Source organism: Strix aluco, chromosome 37 (assembly GCF_031877795.1).
Source record: "Strix aluco isolate bStrAlu1 chromosome 37, bStrAlu1.hap1, whole genome shotgun sequence".
NCBI lineage: Eukaryota > Metazoa > Chordata > Aves > Strigiformes > Strigidae > Strix > Strix aluco.
In genome coordinates, this window is record NC_133967.1 from 573,645 (window position 1) to 593,387 (window position 19,743).

The following is a 19,743-nucleotide window of genomic DNA, read 5'->3' on the forward strand; positions in this document are numbered from 1 at the left end:
GGGGGGGGGGGGGGGGTAAGAATTCCACCACCACACAATTACTGTTGATTTGTCACAGAAGTGACAAATGGGATGTAGCTGCCCCTGTTGATTTGTCTTTTGTTTAATACGTGATCACAAAACTTGTCAGAAATGTAAATGCTTGATAGCTGAGGCTGCTGGAAGGTATGTATGAGCAGAAAGTGTTAATGTTTCTAAAGAAAAAGGGAGGTTGTAAAAGTTGTGAAACTTGAAAGGTAAAAAGAATGTGTTAAGGGTGGTGGGGAAGCTGAGGACGTGCAGACCTTGGTCCCAAAAGGGAATCTGGTGAATTTAAAACAAAGAGATGAAAAAAAAGAAATCCCAGGACTGTAGCACTAGTGGAGATGAAGAGCAGCCCACTTCCAGCTCAGAAGAAAGTGAGAACTTTAACGTCTACAGAATAACTAATAGCTTGTACGTTGATTAACCGCAGTCAATGGCTGCCCCGTTGTAAAAGTGGTAACAATGTCCCTATCGCAGGGGATAGAAATAACATCCAAGGTTTACAGGAGCAGAGAGGAGAGAGAAAAGAGCTGAATGGAATGCAGCACAAGGACGGGGGGTTAACTCCTCGGACCGTACCCCTGTGGGTCATAATTGTTATAAGTAGATTTCTCAAATTGATGTGAGTCAGAGCCAATCAAAATTTCAATTGTTTACTCAGCAAGCGGCAACAAGCAAAACAGCGCTGGGCGGCCGGGGAATCCTTGCTCCACCAACGGCGCGCACTCACTCCCCGAGGGTCCATCTTTTTATATCCTCCGCCTTCCGGTATCGGGTCTCTCTGAGCGGTGTACCCTGCGTCTGCGCACTTTGCAGTTAGGGGGTCGCTCCATCCGGGTCTTCCTCACATCACCAGCTCCTCGTATTTCCTGCTTTCCTGAGAGTGGCTCACAAAGCTTTTGTTTATATCTTACAGAGTACAGACATTACCCCTTTGTCCTTCTTCCCTTTGTCCTTCTTCCCTTCTCCCTCTTTCCAGTCTTTTGCACAATAGGAGTCCTTGCTTCAGCATTTCAACTTAGATAAGCACTTGCAGTCAGTTAGTCGTTACACAATGTAATAGCTAAGATTAAGTTTAGGCTTACATAGTTTATGGAATAACATGTCACGAGCTCCCAGTATCTTTAATGGAATTTGATGAACAAACACTTTACTGTCTATCACAATAATCCCTGTGCTTTTTGCAGGAAAGAAGGGCGCTGGAAATGTGAACGCCCACAGAGATAAACCTTATTTGCCGAATGCTCAGGAAAAGGGGGGTCGGAATCAGATGCTAAACTGATTAGGGTAGGGACACCTGATACCGAATGAAGGGGACCGGGGGAGAAAATGAAAATCTCCCCAGCTGATCCCCTGGTTCAGTTAAGCTGGGTCTGGAATTGCAGATGTTCTGATTGGTAGCAGAGCCGCCCGTTCTGTAGTGACTAGTTGTAAGGAACCGTTATGCAAGACTCAGGTAAGTGTTGGTGCACCAGGGAAAAGAACCTTAAGACCATTTTTAGAACCAGGGAACTCTCAGCTGGGGATACAAAATTAACTCAGAGATTCCTCTCTGTGCCAGAATGGCCTTTGCCAATGCTCGGTCGAGAGTTACGTTGCAAGTTAAATGCACAATTAACCTTCTCTGAAGACTCTGCTCAGTTCCATATTCCTCCAGAGAACGCACGGAGAGCCCAGCTATGCTGGTTAACTGGGAAGAATCCTGCAAAAGAAGAGACTATTCCAGACAAATTATTAAATGTGGTAATAGCCATAGTGTGGCCATCAGGAACACCGGGACGAGCCAAGAATGTGACTCTGGAAAAGATGGAGCTAAAAGCAGGAGCCCAGCTGGTAAGGAAGAAACACAATGCCAGCAACCTGGAAGCTCGGAAAGGACTAGAGCCTATAATAAACCCTTTTTGGAAGGTGGACAGTGAAGGGAATGTCAATCAGAGTTCAATGCTCCAATGCTACTGGTGAGAAAACCTCCCTCTCCTGAACACAGGTTGGTACAGGGTTGAAGGGGAGTGAATGTGAGAACTCCAGACGTGCACCCTGTGGTCCCGAATCCGTACCCCCTCCTCACCTCGGTCCCGGACAGTAATACTGGTTTTATAAGGCTGCATTTGAAAGATGCTTTCTTCCGTATACCGGTGGTCGAGCAGAGCCAGACTGTTTCTGCTTTGGACTGGGAAAACCCGACCACCGGGCGGAAGATGCAGCTCTCTTGGACGGCCCCTCCCCACGGATTCAAAACCAGCCCCACGCTCTTTGGTACCAGAATGAGAACAGTGGCGCAGAGAGTACAAAACCATAATATTGTTGCAATCTGTGGACAATTTACTAATTGATCTGATCGCTCTGAGGAGGGTTTAGAGGCCACACGCAGTTTCCTCAGTTTTTCTGGCATTGCTGGCAGCGGTTGGGCATCTCCCCGGGGTGGATCCGCTGGTGCAAGATGAGTGTTTGCTTCTGAGTAAAGGATTCCCCACAGTCAGAGCAGGAAGAAGGTTTCTCTCCAGTGTGGGTCCTCCGATGCATGGAAAGGCTCGAGCTGTGGCTGAAGCACTCCCCACACTCCAGGCACTTGTACGGTCTCTCTCCCTTATGGATCCTGTGGTGGGAGATGAGGCTGGAGAAGTCCTTGAAGGTCTTCCCGCAATCTGGGCACTTGTAGGGTCGTTCTCCCGTGTGATTTCTTTGGTGACGTCTCATGCTGTTACTCCAGCGGAAGATCTTCCCACACTCAGGGCATTTAGAGGTCCCCCGCTTGGCGTGGGCCACCAGCTTGCTCGTGGCTGCATGGGTGTTCTTCACGCCATCCCCTTGTCCCGTCGGTGTCTGCTCCTCCTTGCTCTCCAACTTCTCCTCCAGCGAGGGCCGGGGATGGAGATGGGGCAGATCGGGATGGGGCAGAGTCGGGCTCTTGGCTGCTCCCACCTGCTGGGGGTGAACACGGGAAGGGGAAAAAAGAGAAAAAGTGAGAAAACCCGTGGGTGGAGGTAAAAAATAGTTTGTCAGGAGGAGACTGGAGGAGGCCATCACTCACCCCTGCCCAGGGGCAGATGGATGCCCAGCCACTTCCTCACTGAAACCTGGACAACCCCCACCCGCAAACCCCCTCCTCTCCATTTTATGGATGAGCACGATGCGATACAGGGTTAAGGCTCCTCCAAGGACTCACCTTTGTGAAAGGCTTTTTCATGCTTTCTGAGGTGAGAACGTTGCAGGAATTTCTTCCCGCAGTGCGAGCAGGGGTACGGTCTCTCTCCTGTGTGAGTTTGTTGGTGTCTAAAGAGGTTTGATCTATCAGAGAAGCATCTCCCACACGTGGTGCAGGGAAAGGGCTTCTCCTTGGTGTGTGTCATCTTGTGACGCAGGAGGTGCGCACTTGTCGCGAAGCTCTTCCCACAATCCTGGCACTTGAAGGGCTTCTCTCCCGTGTGGGTCAGTTGGTGATATCTCAGGGTGCTCAACCAGCAAAAGTCCTGCCCACAATCCTGGCACTTGATGGTCTTCTCTCCTGTGTGGGTCACAGAATCACAGAATCACAGACTTGTCTAGGTTGGAAAAGACCTTGAAGATCATCCAGTCCAACCATTGACCTAACACTCACGGTTCCCAACTACACCATATCCCTCAGAGTTAAGTCAACTTTACTCTTAAACACCTCCAGGGATGGGGACTCCACCACCTCCCTGGACAGCCCATTCCAACGCCTGACTACCCATTCTGTAAAGAAATGCTTCCTAATATCCTGTCTAAACCTTCCCTGGCGCAATTTGAGGCCATTACCTCTTGTTCTATCACTTGTTACTTGGTTCAAGAGACTCGTCCCCAGCTTTCTGCAACCTCCTTTCAGGTAGTTGTAGAGGGCGATGAGGTCTCCCCTCAGCCTCCTCTTCTCCAGACTAAACAACCCCAGTTCCCTCACCGTTCCTCATACGACATGTGCTCCAGACCCTTCACCAGCTTCGTTGCCCTTCTTTGGACACGCTCAAGTGATTCAGTGTCCTTTTTGTAGTGAGGGGCCCAAAACTGAACCCACTCATCGAGGGGCGGCCTCACCAGTGCCGAGTACAGGGGCAGGATCACTTCCCTGTCCCTGCTGGCTACACTATTTCTGATGCAAGCCAGGATGCCATTGGCCTTCTTGGCCAGCTGGGCACACTGCTGGCTCATGTTCAGCTGGCTGTCAATCAACACCCCCAGGTCCCTCTCTGACTGGCAGCTCTCCAGCCACTCCTCCCCAAGCCTGTAGCGCTGCTGGGGGTTGTTGTGGCCCAAGTGCAGAACCCGGCATTTGGCCTTATTAAAACTCCTACAGTTGGCCTCAGCCCATCGCTCCAGCCTGTCCAGGTCTCTCTGCAGACCCTCCCTACCCTCGAGCAGATCAACACTCCCACCCAACTTGGTGTCATCTGCAAACTTACTGACGGTGCATTCGATCCCCTCATCTAGATCATCAATAAACATATTAAACAGGAGTGGCCCCAAAACCCAGCCCTGGGGGACACCACTTGTGACCGGCTGCCAACTGGATTTAACTCCGTTCACCACAACTCTTTGGGCCCGGCCATCAGCCAGTTTTTTACCCAACGAAGCGTGTGCCCACCCGAGCCACGAGCAGCCAGTTTCGCCAGGAGAACACTGTGGGAAATGGTGTCAAAGGTCTTACTGAAGTCAAGGTAGACAACATCCACAGCCTTTCCCTCATCCAATGAGCAGGTCGCCCTGTCGTAGAAGGAGATCAGGTTTGTCAGGCAGGACCTGCCTTTCATAAACCCGCTGACTGGGCCTGATCCCCTGGTTGTCCATTATATGACTTTCAATGGCACCCGAGATGACCTGCTCCATGACCTTCCCTGGCACCGAGGTCACACTGACAGCTCTATAGTTTCCTGGATCCTCCTTCCTGCCTCTCTTGTAGATGGGTGTCATGTCTGCCACCCTCCAGTCCAATGGGACCTCCCCAGTCAGCCATGACTTCAGGTAAATCATGGACAGCGGCTTGGCGAGCACATCTGCCAACTCCCTCAGCACCCTTGGGTGTAACCCATCCGGTCCCACAGACTTGTGTGCAGCCAAGTGGTGCAGCAGGTCTCTGACCACCTCCTCTTCAACTGTGCTGGCCTCAGTCTGCTTCCCCTGCCCATCTCCCAGCTCATGAGGCTGGGTGTCCAGGGAACAGCCAGTTCCACTGCTAAAGACTGAGGCAAAGTAGGTGTTGAGCACCTCAGCCTTTTCCTCATCCTTAGTTACCATGTTTCCCTCTGCCTCCAGTAAAGGAGGGAGATTTTCTCTAATCCTCCTCTTGCTGTTAACGAATTTATAGAAAGATTTTTTGTTATCCTTAACAGCTGCAGCCAAGTTGAGCTGTAGCTGTGCTTTGGCTCTCCTAAAGTTCTCCCTGCATAACTTCACTACATCTTTATAGTCTTCATGAGAGGCCTCGCCCCTCTTCCAAAGGTCATAGATTCTCCTTTTGTTCTGGAGATGCAGCCAAAGGTCCCTGTTTAGCCAGGCCGGTCTCCTTCCCCTCCTGCTCGTTATCCGGCACACGGGAACAGCCCGCTCCTGTGCCTTTAAGACTTCGCTCTTGAAGGATGTCCAGCCTTTCTGGACTCCTATTTCCTTCAAGGCAGCCTCCCAAGGGATTTTGTTAACCAGTCTCTTGAACAGGTCGAAGTTAGCCCTCTGGAAGTCTAACGTGGCAGTTTTACTAACCCCTCTGTTTGTTTGTAGAAGGATCAAAAATTCGATCATCTCATGATCACTGCACCCCAGACGGCCTCCAACCTTTACCTCCCCCACAAGCTCTTCCCTGATCACAAGCAGCAGGTCCAGGAGGGCACCTCCCCTAGTCGGCTCACTCACCAGCTGTGTGAGGAAGTTATCCTCCACACATTCCAGGAACCTCCTGGATTGTTCCTTCTCCGTGTGTTGTGATCCCAGCAGATACCCGGGAGGTTAAAGTCCCCCACAAGAACAACGGCAAGTGACCGCGAGATTTCTCCAAACTGTTTGTAGAAAGCTTCATCCCCCTCACTGCTTTGGGTGGGGGGTCTATAGCAGACTCCCAAGGCAGGATCTGCTCTATTGGCCCTTAACCTGATCCACACACCCTCCACCCCGTTACCACTGTACTTGATTTCTGAGCTCTCATAGCATTCTCTTACATATAGGGCCACTCCACCAGCTCTCCTTCCCTGTCTGTCCCTCCTTAAGGGTCCATTGGTGATCTCTCAGTCTGCTCGTCGAGCCCAAGAACTTCCCACAATACTCACACATGTATTTCTCTTTGGAGCTACTCAGTGGTTGGGCTGCGCCTTCTTCAGTTCTTCAGCAGACATCCCTTTGAAAGAGCATTTTTGGTGTTCTCTTGGTACCCCATGCTTCCTCATTCTCTTCCTCCTCCTCCTCTATCCCTCCCCCATCCCTCCTCCTTCTTCACCCTGGAACAGCACCCACCCTTCATTCCCAATTTCACATGCCCAAAAATCTCTCCACCCACAAGAGGGCTTCCCACAATCATGGCACTTGAAGGGATTCTCACCAGTGTGGCTCCATCGGTGATGGCGCAGGGAATAGTTACTGGCGAAGACCTTCCCACAGTGCTCACACTTGTACTTTTTGTCTCTGGAGGTACTCTGTGGTTGGGTTGTGGCTTCTTCAGGGTCTTCATCATATGTCCCTTTGAAAGATTGTTTTCGGAGACTTCTTGATCTCTGGTTCCCTTGACTATCATCTGGCTGCTGTTGGCCAACATGCTCCACGTCCACCGTGGGGCTCTGGGGCTCCTCTTTGGGCTCTTGCAGCATCCCCCTCTGCTCTTCCCTGGGCTGGCACTGCTCCTCCTTCTGCTTGTCTGTCCCAGCCCCTGTGGGGAGACCAAAGGGGCTCAGTTGGGGGCTCTTAAGGCACATGAAGAGCAGCCACCTACTCCATGTCTCTGCCTGCTCGGCTCCCTCCCTTCCCTTCTCCTCCTTCTCACGCCCCGCATGGCCTTGTCTATTAGTGCCTTGCTGTGCTTTGAGCCCGGAGGGCACCTGAGCCCCACCCAGATGCTCTCTTGCCCCTTTCCCTCCAAGGATTGGGATGAAAAATTAAACTAAAGGCCAGGGGGGATCCAGACAAGGACAGGGGAGGGACGACTCCCCCTTTATAGGCTCGACCAACAGACAGACTCCATGGGGGAAGGAAGAAAGAAGCAATCGAATTTGAACACCCCCACCCCCACCAATGTACCAATGTGACAGAGCAGGACAGTGAGAAATACAACCACATCTTCAAAACACCTTCCCCCCCACCATTCCTTTTTCCCGGGCTCAGCTTTGCTCCCCATTTCTCTCCCTGCTCCCCCCACTGGCGCAGGGGGCAGGGATGGGGGGTTGGGGTCAGTCCATCACCCGTTGTCTCTGCCGCTCCTTCCTCCTCAGGGGGAGGACTCCTCACACTCCTCCCCTGCTCCGGCGTGGGCTCCCTCCCACGGGAGACAGTCCTCCACGATCTTCCTCCCATGTGGGTCCCTCCCAGGGGCTCTGGGGGGGCATCTGCTCCCCCGTGGGTCTCCACAGGTGCAGGGCAGTCTCTGCTCCATCGCACCACCCCCCTCCTGACGTCCTTCCTCACCCTCGCTGTTTGCAGAGGTATTTCGCTCCCACCTTCCTCCTCTTTCTCCTCCCACTCGCAACTGCCCCTGTTTAAATCCCTTATGTCAGACCGCGACGCCGTCACTGACTGGCTCAGCCTTGGCCAGGGGCGGGTACGACTTGGAGCTGGGGGAGCTTTGAGCATCTTCTCCCAGGAGCCCCCCCTGTACCCCCACCCCCCAGCCCAACCCCTCCACACACAAACCAGCACAACAGGGTGCAGCCGGGTGGGTGCTGAGCCCCGGGCAGGGGGTGCTGAGCACCCTGAGAGGCAGTAGAATGTACCCTTCCTGTACCCTGCCTGAGGGACTGGCAAGGGGGTATTGTGATAGACAGTAAAGTGTTTGTTCATCAAATTCCATTAAAGATACTGGGAGCTCGTGACATGTTATTCCATAAACTATGTAAGCCTAAACTTAATCTTAACTATTACATTGTGTAACGACTAACTGACTGCAAGTGCTTATCTAAGTTGAAATGCTGAAGCAAGGACTCCAATTGTGCAAAAGACTGAAAAGAGGGAGAAGGGAAGAAGGACAAAGGGGAGAAACACAAAGGGAAGAAGGACAAAGGGGTAATGTCTATACTCTGTAAGATATAAACAAAAGCTTTGTGAGCCACTCTCAGGAAAGCAGGAAATACGAGGAATTGGTGACGCGAGAAAGACCCGGATGGAGCGACCCACTAGCTGCAAAGTGCGCGGACGCAGGGTACACCTCTCAAAGAGAACCGATACCGGAAGGCGGAGGATATAAAAAAGACGGACCCTCGGGAAGTGAGTGCGCGCTGTTGGTGGAGCAAGGACTCCCCGGCCGCCCAGCGCTGTTTTGCTTGTTGCCGCTTGCTAAGTAAACAATTGAAATTTTGATTGGCTCTGACTCACATCAATTTGAGAAATCTACTTATAACAGGTGTGATGGTTTAGGCCCTGCTGGGACCCGAGACCATGATGCCGCTGCCCCTCCCCCAACCTCGGAACGGATGGGGAAGGGAGTGAAATACAAATCCCGGGGTTGAGATAAGGAAAAATTAATACAACAGTGTTACAGCAACAAACCAAACAACAACAACAACAACAACAATAACAGTGATAACAATGAACAGAACAAGAGATATACCGCACGGATACAGCAGTGAGGGGACCGACCCGCACAAAAGCCGTCCCTGCTCTTCCCGCGCTTGGGCGCCTGGCCCTGACCTCAGTGTGGTATTGAATAACCCGGCTAGAGCTGCCTCCCCACTGCTGGAGAGACTTAACCCTATCCTAGCTGAATCAGGACATACCTGCTGGGGGTGATCACGGGAAGGGGGAACAAAGAGAAAAAGTGAGAGAACCCGTGGCTGGAGGTAAAAAAGAGTTTGTCAGGAGGAGACTGGAGGAGGCCATCACTCACACATGCCCACAGGGAGATGGATGCCCAGCCACTTCCTCACTGAAACATGGACAACCCCCACCTGCAAACCCCCTCCTCTCCATTTTATGGATGAGCACGATGCCATACGGGGTTAAGACCCCTCTGAGGACTCACCATTGTGAAGGGCTTTTTCATGCTTTCTGACCTGAGAACGTTGCACGAATTTCTTCCCGCAATGCGAGCAGGGGTACGGTCTCTCTCCTGTGTGAATGTGTTGGTGTCTAATGAGGGTTGAGCTATTGGAGAAGAGTTTCCCACACGTGGTGCAGGGAAAGGGCTTCTCCTTGGTGTGTGTCATCTCGTGACGCCGGAGTTGACCACTTGTCGCGAAGCTCTTCCAACAATCCTGGCACTTGAAGGGCTTCTCTCCTGTGTGGGTCCATCGGTGATATCTCAGGCTGGCCCTCCACCGAAAGACCTTCCCACAATACTCACACACGTACTTCTTCTCTCTGGAGCTACTCGGTGGTTGGGCTGCACCTTCTTCAGTGTCTTCAGCAGACATCCCTTTGAAAGAGCATTTTTGGTGTTCTCTTGGTAACCCACCCTTCCTCTTCCTCTTCCTCCTCTATCCCTCCCCCATCCCTCCTCCTTCTTCACGCTGGAACAGCACCCAGCCTTCATTCCCAATTTCACATGCCCAAAAATCTCTCCACCCCAAGAGGGCTTCCCACAATCCTGGCACTTGAAGGGATTCTCACCAGTGTGGCTCCATCGGTGAAGGCGCAGCCTTTTCTCCGAGGCGAAGACCTTCCCACAGTGCTCACACATGCAATTCTTCTCTCTGGAGGTCCTCTGTATTTGGGTTGTGGTTTCTTGAGGGTCTTCAAAATACGTCCCTTTGAAAGAGCATTTCCAGAGAGTTCTTGTTCCGTGGCTCCCTTGGCTATCATCTGGCTGCTGATGGCCATCATGCTTCATGTCCACCGTGGGGCTCTGGGGCTCCTCTTTGGGCTCTTGCAGCATCCCCCTCTGCTCTTTCCTGGGCTGGCACTGCTCCTCCTTCTGCTTGTCTGTCCCAGCCCCTGTGGGGAGACCAAAGGGGCTCAGTTGGTGGCTCTTAAGGCACATGAAGAGCAGCCACCTACTCCATGTCTCTGCCTGCTCGGCTCCCTCCCTTCCCTTCTCCTCCTTCTCACGCCCCGCATGGCCTTGCCCATTAGTGCCTTGTTGTGCTTTGAGCCCGGAGGGCACCTGAGCCCCACCCAGATGCTCCCTTGCCCCTTTCCCTCCAAGGATTGGGATGAAAAATTAAACTAAAGGCCAGAGGGATTCCAGACAAGGACAGGGAAGGGGATGACTTCACCCATTATGGCCTCGAGCAACAGACAGACTCCATCGGGGAAGGAAGAAAGAACAGCCATCGAATTTGAACACCCCCACCCCCACCAATGTACCAATGCGACAGACCAGGACAGTCAGAAATACAACCACATCTTCAAAACACCTTCCCCCCCCATCCCTTCTTCCCGGGCTCAGCTTTGCTCCCCATTTCTCTCCCTGCTCCCCCCACCGGTGCAGGGGGCAGGGATGGGGGTTGGGGTCAGTCCATCACCCGTTGTCTCTGCCGCTCCTTCCTCCTCAGGGGGAGGACTCCTCACACTCCTCCGCTGCTCCGGCGTAAGCTCCCTCCCATGGGAGACAGTCCTCCACGATCTTCCTCCTACGTGGGTCCCTCCCAGGGGCTCTGGGGGGCATCTGCTCCCCCGTGGGTCTCCACGGGTGCAGGGCAGTCTCTGCTCCAGAGCACCTCTCCCCTCCTGACGTCCTTCCTCACCCTCACTGTTTGCAGAGGTATTTCCCTGCCACCCTCCTCCTCTTTCTCCTCCTCCTCCCAACTTCCCCTGTTTAAATCCCTTATCTCAGAGCGCGACGCCGTCGCTAATTGGCTCGGCCTTGGCCAGGGGCGGGTCCGACTTGGAGCCCGGGGAACTTTGAGCATCTTCTGCCAGGAGCCCCCCCTGTAGCCCCCGCCCCCGCTCCCAACCCCTCCACACACAAACCAGCACAACAGGGTGCAGCCGGGTGGGTGCTGAGCCCCGGGCAGGGGGTGCTGAGCACCCCGAGAGGCGGCAGCAGGTACCCTGCCTGAACTCTGCCTGTACCCTGCCTGCGCTACCGGCAAGGGGGGGACACCCAGGAGTGCTGCGGGTTATGGGGGGCGGCTGGACGTGGATTCTCCATCCCTCAGGGAAATCCCTGCAGGGAAGGGGGGGCTGTGCATCTCCATCGCTGGCCCTCTCGGGGGGTGGGGGGAGTTTCGGGGGGCGCTGTGAAAGTGGGTACCAAGCCTGGGCGCTGGTCAAGTGTGAAGAAGGCGGAGGGATGGGGGAGGAGCAAGGCTGGAAGAGGGGGAGGGAAGGAGGAGAAGCAGAACCATGAGGAGGAGGGATGAAGGACGAGCAGAGGAGGAGGGATGGAGGAGGGGGAGGGATGGAGGAGGAGCAGGAGGAGTGAGGATGAAGGAGGGGGAGGGATGGAGGAAGGGCAGGACCAGCAAGAGGGGACACACACACACACAATCGGCCGTAATTAAGCCGGGGACGGGAATAGACCGCGACTGCCGACTCAGTTGAAGACCAAGAAGCCGTGTCCCCCCTCACCTTTGAGTTGGGCCACAAGAATTACAAGACACTCTACGCTGACATCACGACGAGGCGCGTTGTTAACCAGTGAGGGACAAAGCGATAAGAAACCGGCCCCGGTCACTACAGTCCCGGTGTCTCCGTGTGGGCTGAAGTGTAGAAATCCAGGGAAGTTCTTTGGGGCGGGGCGCTGGCCGGGGGGAATTACCACCAGCCCCCAGCTCTGCGCCCACACGGGATAAATCAATCCCTCTGCTCGGGGGGTGTGTTGGCGTCTGGCACCGGGGGTGAACGACCCCGCTTGTGGGACAACAGTTCTGGGGACCCAATGGGACCACGCTGACAGCCTTGCCCAGTTCATCTTTTGGTGTACAAAAAGGTGCATTAGGAAACTCCTTTTGGGTACCAAAATGGGAGCTACTACTTCCCAGGAGACACCTCTCTGCTCTCCTCTAGGAGGCATCCTGAGAAATGGGAATAAAGTAGGAGGCGATTCCCATGACTAAATGTAAGTTACAGCGGTGTTGTAATCAGTGGCAGCCACAACATCAACTGGAGGATGGGGAAAAATGGCCTGAAAATGGAACTTCAAAATATAAAACTGTGTTGCAATTAGTGTTGATTTGTCACACAAGTGACAAATGGGATGTAGCTGCCCCTGTTGATTTGTCTTTTGTTTAATACGTGATCACAAAACTTGTCAGAAATGTAAATGCTTGATAGCTGAGGCTGCTGGAAGGTATGTATGAGCAGAAAGTGTTAATGTTTCTAAAGAAAAAGGGAGGTTGTAAAAGTTGTGAAACTTGAAAAGTAAAAAGACTGTGTTAAGGGTGGTGGGGAGGCTGAGGACGTGCAGACGTTGGTCCCAAAAGGGAATCTGGTGAATTTAAAACAAAGGGACGAAAAAAAGAAATCCCAGGAAGAAGAATGTGACTCTGGAAAAGATGGAGCTAAAAGCAGGAGCCCAGCTGGTAAGGAAGAAACACAATGCCAGCAACCTGGAAGCTCGGAAAGGACTAGAGCCTATAATAAACCCTTTTTGGAAGGTGGACAGTGAAGGGAATGTCAATCAGAATTCAATGCTCCAATGCTACTGGTGAGAAAACCTCCCTCTCCTGAACACAGGTTGGTACAGGGTTGAAGGGGAGTGAATGTGAGAACTCCAGACGTGCACCCTGTGGTCCCGAATCCGTATCCCCTCCTCGCCTCGGTCCCGGACAGTAATACTGGTTTTACAGGGCTGCATTTGAAAGATGCTTTCTTCCGTATACCGGTGGTCGAGCAGAGCCAGACTGTTTCTGCTTTGGACTGGGAAAACCCGACCACCGGGCGGAAGATGCAGCTCTCTTGGACGGCCCCTCCCCACGGATTCAAAACCAGCCCCACGCTCTTTGGTACCAGAATGAGAACAGTGGCGCAGAGAGTACAAAACCATAATATTGTTGCAATCTGTGGACAATTTACTAATTGATCTGATCGCTCTGAGGAGGGTTTAGAGGCCACACGCAGTTTCCTCAGTTTTTCTGGCATTGCTGGCAGCGGTTGGGCATCTCCCCGGGGTGGATCCGCTGGTGCAAGATGAGTGTTTGCTTCTGAGTAAAGGATTCCCCACAGTCACAGCAGGAAGAAGGTTTCTCTCCAGTGTGGGTCCTCCGATGCGTGGAAAGGCTCGAGCTGTGGCTGAAGCACTCCCCACACTCCAGGCACTTGTACGGTCTCTCTCCCTTATGGACCCTGTGGTGGGAGATGAGGCTGGAGAAGCCCTTGAAGGTCTTCCCGCAATCTGGGCACTTGTAGGGTCGTTCTCCCATGTGATTTCTTTGGTGACGTCTCATGCTGTTACTCCAGCGGAAGATCTTCCCACACTCGGGGCATTTAGAGGTCCCCCGCTTGGCGCGGGCCACCAGCTTGCTCGTGGCTGCATGGCTGTTCTTCACGCCATCCCCTTGTCCCGTCGGTCTCTGCTCCTCCTTGCTCTCCAACTTCTCCTCCAGCACTGGGGGTGCTTGTCCTGGCTCCAGCTGGGTGCTCAGTGCCTGCTGGAGAAAGACAAAGCCTTTGCCCCAACTCAGGAACCCCCCTGCACCCCTGCAGCAAGGAGGTTCTTCCAGGGCAGCTCCATTCCCTGGAGGTCTCCAGTCCAACCTCCTGCTCCCAGCAGGACCATCCCCACCACTAGTTCAACCCAACCTGGGGACAGAGCAAATCCATCCCCAGGGCCATCTCCCAGCCCAGCACTGCTGCCACGCTGGGAGCAGGAGTCCCAGCACAGCCCCACCACGTGCTTCTCCAGGCCATCCCCACCCACAGCTCCACCAGGGCCTGGGACATCTCACGCTAAACCCCCCCAGGACTCACCATTGTGAAGGGCTTGCTGATGCCTCCTGAGGTGATAAGTCTGCTGGAAGCTTTTCCCGCAGTGGGAACAGGCGTATGGTCTCTCTCCTGTGTGGGTGCTTTTGTGCTTGATGAGGTCAGAGCTAAAGGAGAAGCGTTTCCCACACGTGGTGCAGGGAAAGGGCTTCTCCTTGGTGTGTGTCCTCTGGTGACACAGGAGGTTTCCTCTCTGTGTGAAGCTCTTCCCACAATCCCGACACTTAAAGGGCTTCTCTCCGGTGTGGATCCGTCGGTGATGGGCCAGGACACTGCTGCGGGTGAAGACCTTCCCACAGTCCACACACTCGTACTTCTTCTCTCTGGAGTTACTCCATAGTTGGGTTGTGGCTTCTTGATGGTCTTCCCCATACGTCCCTTTGAAAGAGCATTTTCGGGGTCTTCTTGGTCTGTGGCTCCCTTGCGTATCATCTGGCTGCTGTTGGCCATCGTGCTCCACGTCCACCGTGGGGCTCTGGGGCTCCTCTTTGGGCCCTTGCAGCATCCCCCTCTGCTCTTCCCTGGGCTGGCACTGCTCCTCCTTCTGCTTGTCTGTCCCAGCCCCTGTGGGGAGACCAAAGGGGCTCAGTTGGTGGCTCTTAAGGCACATGAAGAGCAGCCACCTACTCCATGTCTCTGCCTGCTCGGCTCCCTCCCTTCCCTTCTCCTCCTTCTCACACCCCGCATGGCCTTGCCCATTAGCACCATGTTATACTTTGAGACCCAAGGACACCTGAGCCCCACACTGACCCTCTCTTGCTCCTTCCTCCTCAGTGGGATGACTCCTCACACTCCTCCCCTGCTCCGGCGTGGGCTCCCTCCCACGGGAGGCAGTCCTCCAGCATCTTCCTCCCACGTGGGTCCCTCCCAGGGGCTCTGGGGGGCATCTGCTCCCCTGTGGGTCTCCATGGGTGCAGGACAGTCTCTGCTCTAGAGGATCTTTCCCCTTCTTCCGTGCTTCCTCACCCTCCCTGCTTGCAGAGTTATTTCCCTCTACCTTCCTCCTCTTCCTCCTTCTCCTCCCATGTTCCCCCTCTCAAATATCTTGTCCCAAAGGCAGAGCCGCCATCTGTAATTGGCTGAGCCTTGACCAGGGGAGTGTCCAACTTGAAGTCGGATGAAATTTGAGCAGTTTCTCCCAGGACCCCCCCCTGTAGCCCACTATCCCACTCCCAAACCCCTCCACACACAAGCCAGCATAAAAGGGTGCATCCGGGTGGGTGCTGAGCACCTCGAGAGACAGCAGTAACATGTTGCCATGCTGCGGGAAGAGCGCTCAGTCCCCTACCACCAAACCCATGCCAAGCGGATGCTCAGGGTGGGCAACATTTGGGGTCCCCCCCATGGCTCATACTCTGCAGGTGCTACCAGCGCATACCTGTTCCCTGCCTCTGGTGCACACGTGTAAAAGGAGATGAGGGTGCAAGTGCATTGGTGACCATGGAGGAGGGGGTAGTGTATGAAGTGTCCTCTTCCTGCTCCTACTCTCCCTCCATCCCTCCTCCCCATCTCAAATGAGCACCTGCCCTTTGCCCTCACTTTCTCCCTCCTCCAATACTCCCCCTCCCCCCCGGGAGGTCCGGGGATGGAGATGGGGCAGGTCAAGATGGGGCAGGGTTGGGCTCTTGGCTGCTCCCACCTGATGGAGATGAACCCAGGATGGGGAAAAGAAGAGGAAAAGCAAGAAAACCCATGGGTGGAGGTAAAAGTAGTTTGATGGAAGGAGTCAGGAGGAGGTCATCAAACCCCTCCCCACAGGGAGATGGATGCCCAGCCAGTTCCTGACCAAAATCTGGCCATCTCCACCCCCAAAATCCTTCCTCTCCATTTTATTACTGAGCATGATGTGATATGGGGTTAAGCCCACCCAAGGACTCACCATTGTGGACGGCTTCCTGATGCCTCCTGAGGTGATCTCTATGCCGGAAGGTCAACCCGCAGTGCGAGCAGGCGTGCAGCTTCTCTCCTGTGTGGGTGCGTTGGTGGACAAGGAGGTTCGAGCGCCAGGAGAAGCGTTTCCCACATGTGGTGCAGAGAAAGGGCTTTTCCTTGGTGTGTGTCCTCTGGTGACACAGGAGGCTCCCGCTCTCCGTGAAACTCTTCCCACAATCCCGGCATTTGAAGGGCTTCTCTCCCATATGGACCTTTCGGTGACGGCTCAGGCTGCTCCCAGACATGAAGACCTTCCCACAGTCCTCACACTTGTACTTCTGTCTGGAGCTCCTCCGTGGTTGGGTTGAGGATTCTTTAATATGTTCAGCACGTGTCCCTTTAAAGGAGCATTTTTGGGGTTCTCTTAATACATCATCCTTCCTCTTCTTTCTACTCCTCTTCCCCCATCCTTCCTGCTTCTTAACCCTGGACCAGTGCCCACTCTTGGTGCCCTATTTCACCCTCCCAAAACTCCCCCCACGCCCTGGAAGAGCTGGGGATGGAGATGGGGCAGGTTGGGATGGGGCAGGGTTGGGCTGTTGGCTGCTCCCACCCGCTGTGGGTGAACCCGGGAAGGGGGAAAAGAAGAGGAAAAGTGAGAAAACCCATGGGTGGAGGTAAAAATAGTTCAGGAGGCTGGAGGAGGCCATCCCTTACCCCCACCCATGGGGAGATGGATGCCCAGCCTGTTCCTGGCCAAAATGTGGCCAACACCCACCCTCAAACCCCCTCCTCTGCATTTTATTGCCGAGCACAACAGGATATGGGGTTAATTCCCCTCCCAAGACTCACCATTGTGGATATTGTGGACAGATTTCTGATGCCTCTCAAGTTGACAACTCTGCTGGAACATCATCCCACACTGCGAGCAGGGGTGCAGTTTTTCTTCCGTATGGATGCGTCGGTGGGTAATGAGGTTTGACTGCCAGGTGAAGCGTTTCCCACACGTGGTGCAGAGATACGGCTGCTCCTTGGTGTGCATCCTCTGGTGACGCATGAGGTTCTCTCTCAGTGTGAAGTTCTTCCCACAATCCTGGCACTGGTAGAGCTTCCCTCCCGTGTGGATCCGTCGGTGACGGCTCAGGCTGCTTCGCCAGGTGAAGACCCTCCCACAGTCCTCACATTTGAACTCCTCTCTGGAGCTACTCCGTGGTTGGGATGTGGATTCTTCAAGTTCTTCACCATACGTCCCTGTGAAAAAGCATTTTTGGGGTTCTCTGGGTACTTTACTCCCTTGTGTATCATCTGGCACCACAGAGCAGGGGCCTGACACCCCCAGCCTCACTCCTGCAGATGACCCCAAACCTGCTCACACCAGTCCCCCAGGAGCCAGCACTGGGGCCAGAAAGAGTTCAGACAGAGATTGAATAACGAAGACAGGACCGACGGCGATGACCAACAAACAGAAGAACCCCCTTGTACTGCAGTGCCAGCCCCTTTTACACCCTTTTCTTGTGTGTCCCCCCCTTTTCTGCCCCTGCCCTCCTTCCCCTGCTCATCGCCTCCTCCGTACGCACATTCCCCCCTCCAGTGTTGCATCCTCAGCAGCTGCAAAGCTGTGGTAGAGCTTCCACCTTCTACTGTTGGCTGGAAGATCCCCCATTAGCGGAGCCAGAGAGCGGATAATGTCTTCGTTAATGCTAATTGGGCAGGTTTGATGTCTCTGCCTGCTCGGCTCCCTCCCTTCCCTTCCCTTTTCCTTCTTCTCACACCCCACATGGCCTTGCCCCTTAGCACCGTGTTGTGCTTTGAGCCCCACGCAACCCCTCCCTCACCCCTTCCTCCTCAGGGGGAGGACTCCTCACACTCCTCCCCTGCTCCGGCGTGGGCTCCCTCCCATGGGAGACAGTCCTCCACGATCTTCCTCCCACGTGGGTCCTTCCCAGGGGCTCTGGGGGTCATCTGCTCCCCCGTGGTTCTCCATGGGTGCAGGGCAGTCTCTGATTCAGAGCACCTCCCCCCTCATGCCCTCCTTCCTCACCCTCACTGTTTGCAGAGGTATTTCCCTCCCGCCTTCATGCCCTTCCTGCTCCTCCCAGGTTTCCCTTTTTAAATACCTTACCCCATAGTGCAACTCCACCTCTAATTGGTACAACCTTGACCAGAGCTTGGAACCAGGGGAGCTTCAAGAAATTTATCACAGGAGCCGTCCCTGTAGTGCCCTCCCCCACTCCGAAACCCCTTCACACAAAAATCAGCACAATGGGGTGCAGCCGGGTGGGTGCAGAGGCCCCGGGCAGGGGGTGCTGAGCATCCCACAGAGGCAGGAGCAGGATGTTGCGGTGTTGAGGGAAGGCTGCTCAGCCTCTTATGAGGCCCCCGAGCCCAGCAGGTTGTTTGCGGGAGGGCACATTCAGCGTTCCCCCATGACATGGGCTCTGAGGATGCTACAAATTCCTGCCTGTACCTGGCCTGCGGTGCACAAGTGTGCAAGGAGATGGTGGTGCAAGTCCATGGATGACCATGGAGATTGGGGCTGTGTTCGTGCGTGTGTCCCCTGTTCCTGCTCATGCTCTTCCTCCATCCCTCCTCCCCCATACCGTGCCAGCACCCACCCTTGATCGCCACTTTCATGCCCCCCAACTTTCCCCACCCCCCAGGAGGGCCGGGGATGGAGATGGGGCAGATCAGGATGGGGCAGGGTTGGGCTGTTGGCTGCTCCCACCCACTGTGGTTGAACCCAGGATGGGGAAAAGAAAAGGAAAAGCAAGAAAACCCGTGGCTGGAGGTAAAATATTGTTTGACAGGACGAGGCCATGACTCACCCCTGCCCATGGCAAGATGGATGCCCCGCCAGTTCCTGACAAAAATCTGACCAACCACCACCCTCAAAACCACTCCTCTCGATTTCATTGCTGAGGACAACGTGATACGAGATTAAGACCTGTCTGAGGACTCACCATTATGGATGGATTCCTGATGCCTTTTGAGTGAATCACTCTGCCTGAACGTCTTCCCGCAGTGCGAGCAGGCGTACGGTCTCTCTTCTGTGTGGACGCGTTGGTGGACATGGAGGTTCGAGGGCCAGGAGAAGCATTTCCCACATGTGTTGCAGACAAAGGGCTTCTCTTTGGTGTGTGTCCTCTGGTGATTCAGGAGGTACGTACTCAGCGTGAAGCTCTTCCCACAATCCTGACACTTGAAGGGCTTGTCTCCCATGTGGTTCCATCGGTGACGAGTCCGGTTGCTGCTACTAGCAAAGACCTTCCCACAGTCCTCACACTCGTACTTCTTCTCCCTGGAGCTACTCCGTGGTTGGGTTCTGTCTTCTTGAGAGACTTCAGCACACGTCCCTTTGAGAGAGCGTTTTCGGAGACTTCTTGGTGCGTGGCTCCCTTTGCTAGCATCTGGCTGCTGTTGGCCATCGTGCTCCACGTCCACCGTGGGGCTCTGGGGCTCCTCTTCGGGCTCTTGCAGCATCCTCCTCTGCTCTTCCCTGGGCTGGCACTGCTCCTCCTTCTGCTTGTCTGTCCCAGCCCCTGTGGGGAGACCAAAGGGGCTCAGTTGGGGGCTCTTAAGGCACATGAAGAGCAGCCACCTACTCCATGTCTCTGCCTGCTCAGCTCCCTCCCTTCCCTTCTCCTCCTTCTCACACCCCACATGGCCTTGCCCGTTAGCACCATGTTGTGCTTTGAGCCCCGACGGCACCTGAGCCCCACCCAGATGCTCACTCTCCCCTTCACCCACAGGGATAGGGAGGACAAAATAAAACCAAAGGCCAGGGGGAATCCAGACAAGGACAGGGAAGGGGATGACTCCACCGTTATTGGCTCGGGCAAC

General features: G+C 54.3%; 1 protein-coding gene across 1 annotated transcript; it reads right to left on the minus strand.

Annotated features, from left to right (window-relative positions):
- Nucleotides 1-2,325: 2,325 nt before the first annotated feature.
- On the minus strand, nucleotides 2,326-19,425 carry LOC141917324 (uncharacterized). The gene is given in 13 exon segments (XM_074810431.1): nucleotides 2,326-2,714; nucleotides 3,215-3,540; nucleotides 9,202-9,580; nucleotides 9,775-9,912; nucleotides 11,193-11,415; nucleotides 12,176-12,232; nucleotides 13,176-13,697; nucleotides 14,017-14,098; nucleotides 14,100-14,593; nucleotides 15,328-15,422; nucleotides 15,911-16,300; nucleotides 16,756-17,154; nucleotides 18,864-19,425. Coding segments are annotated over 13 exon segments (3,939 nt in total). The 5' UTR covers nucleotides 19,384-19,425; the 3' UTR covers nucleotides 2,326-2,400.
- Nucleotides 19,426-19,743: the final 318 nt, after the last annotated feature.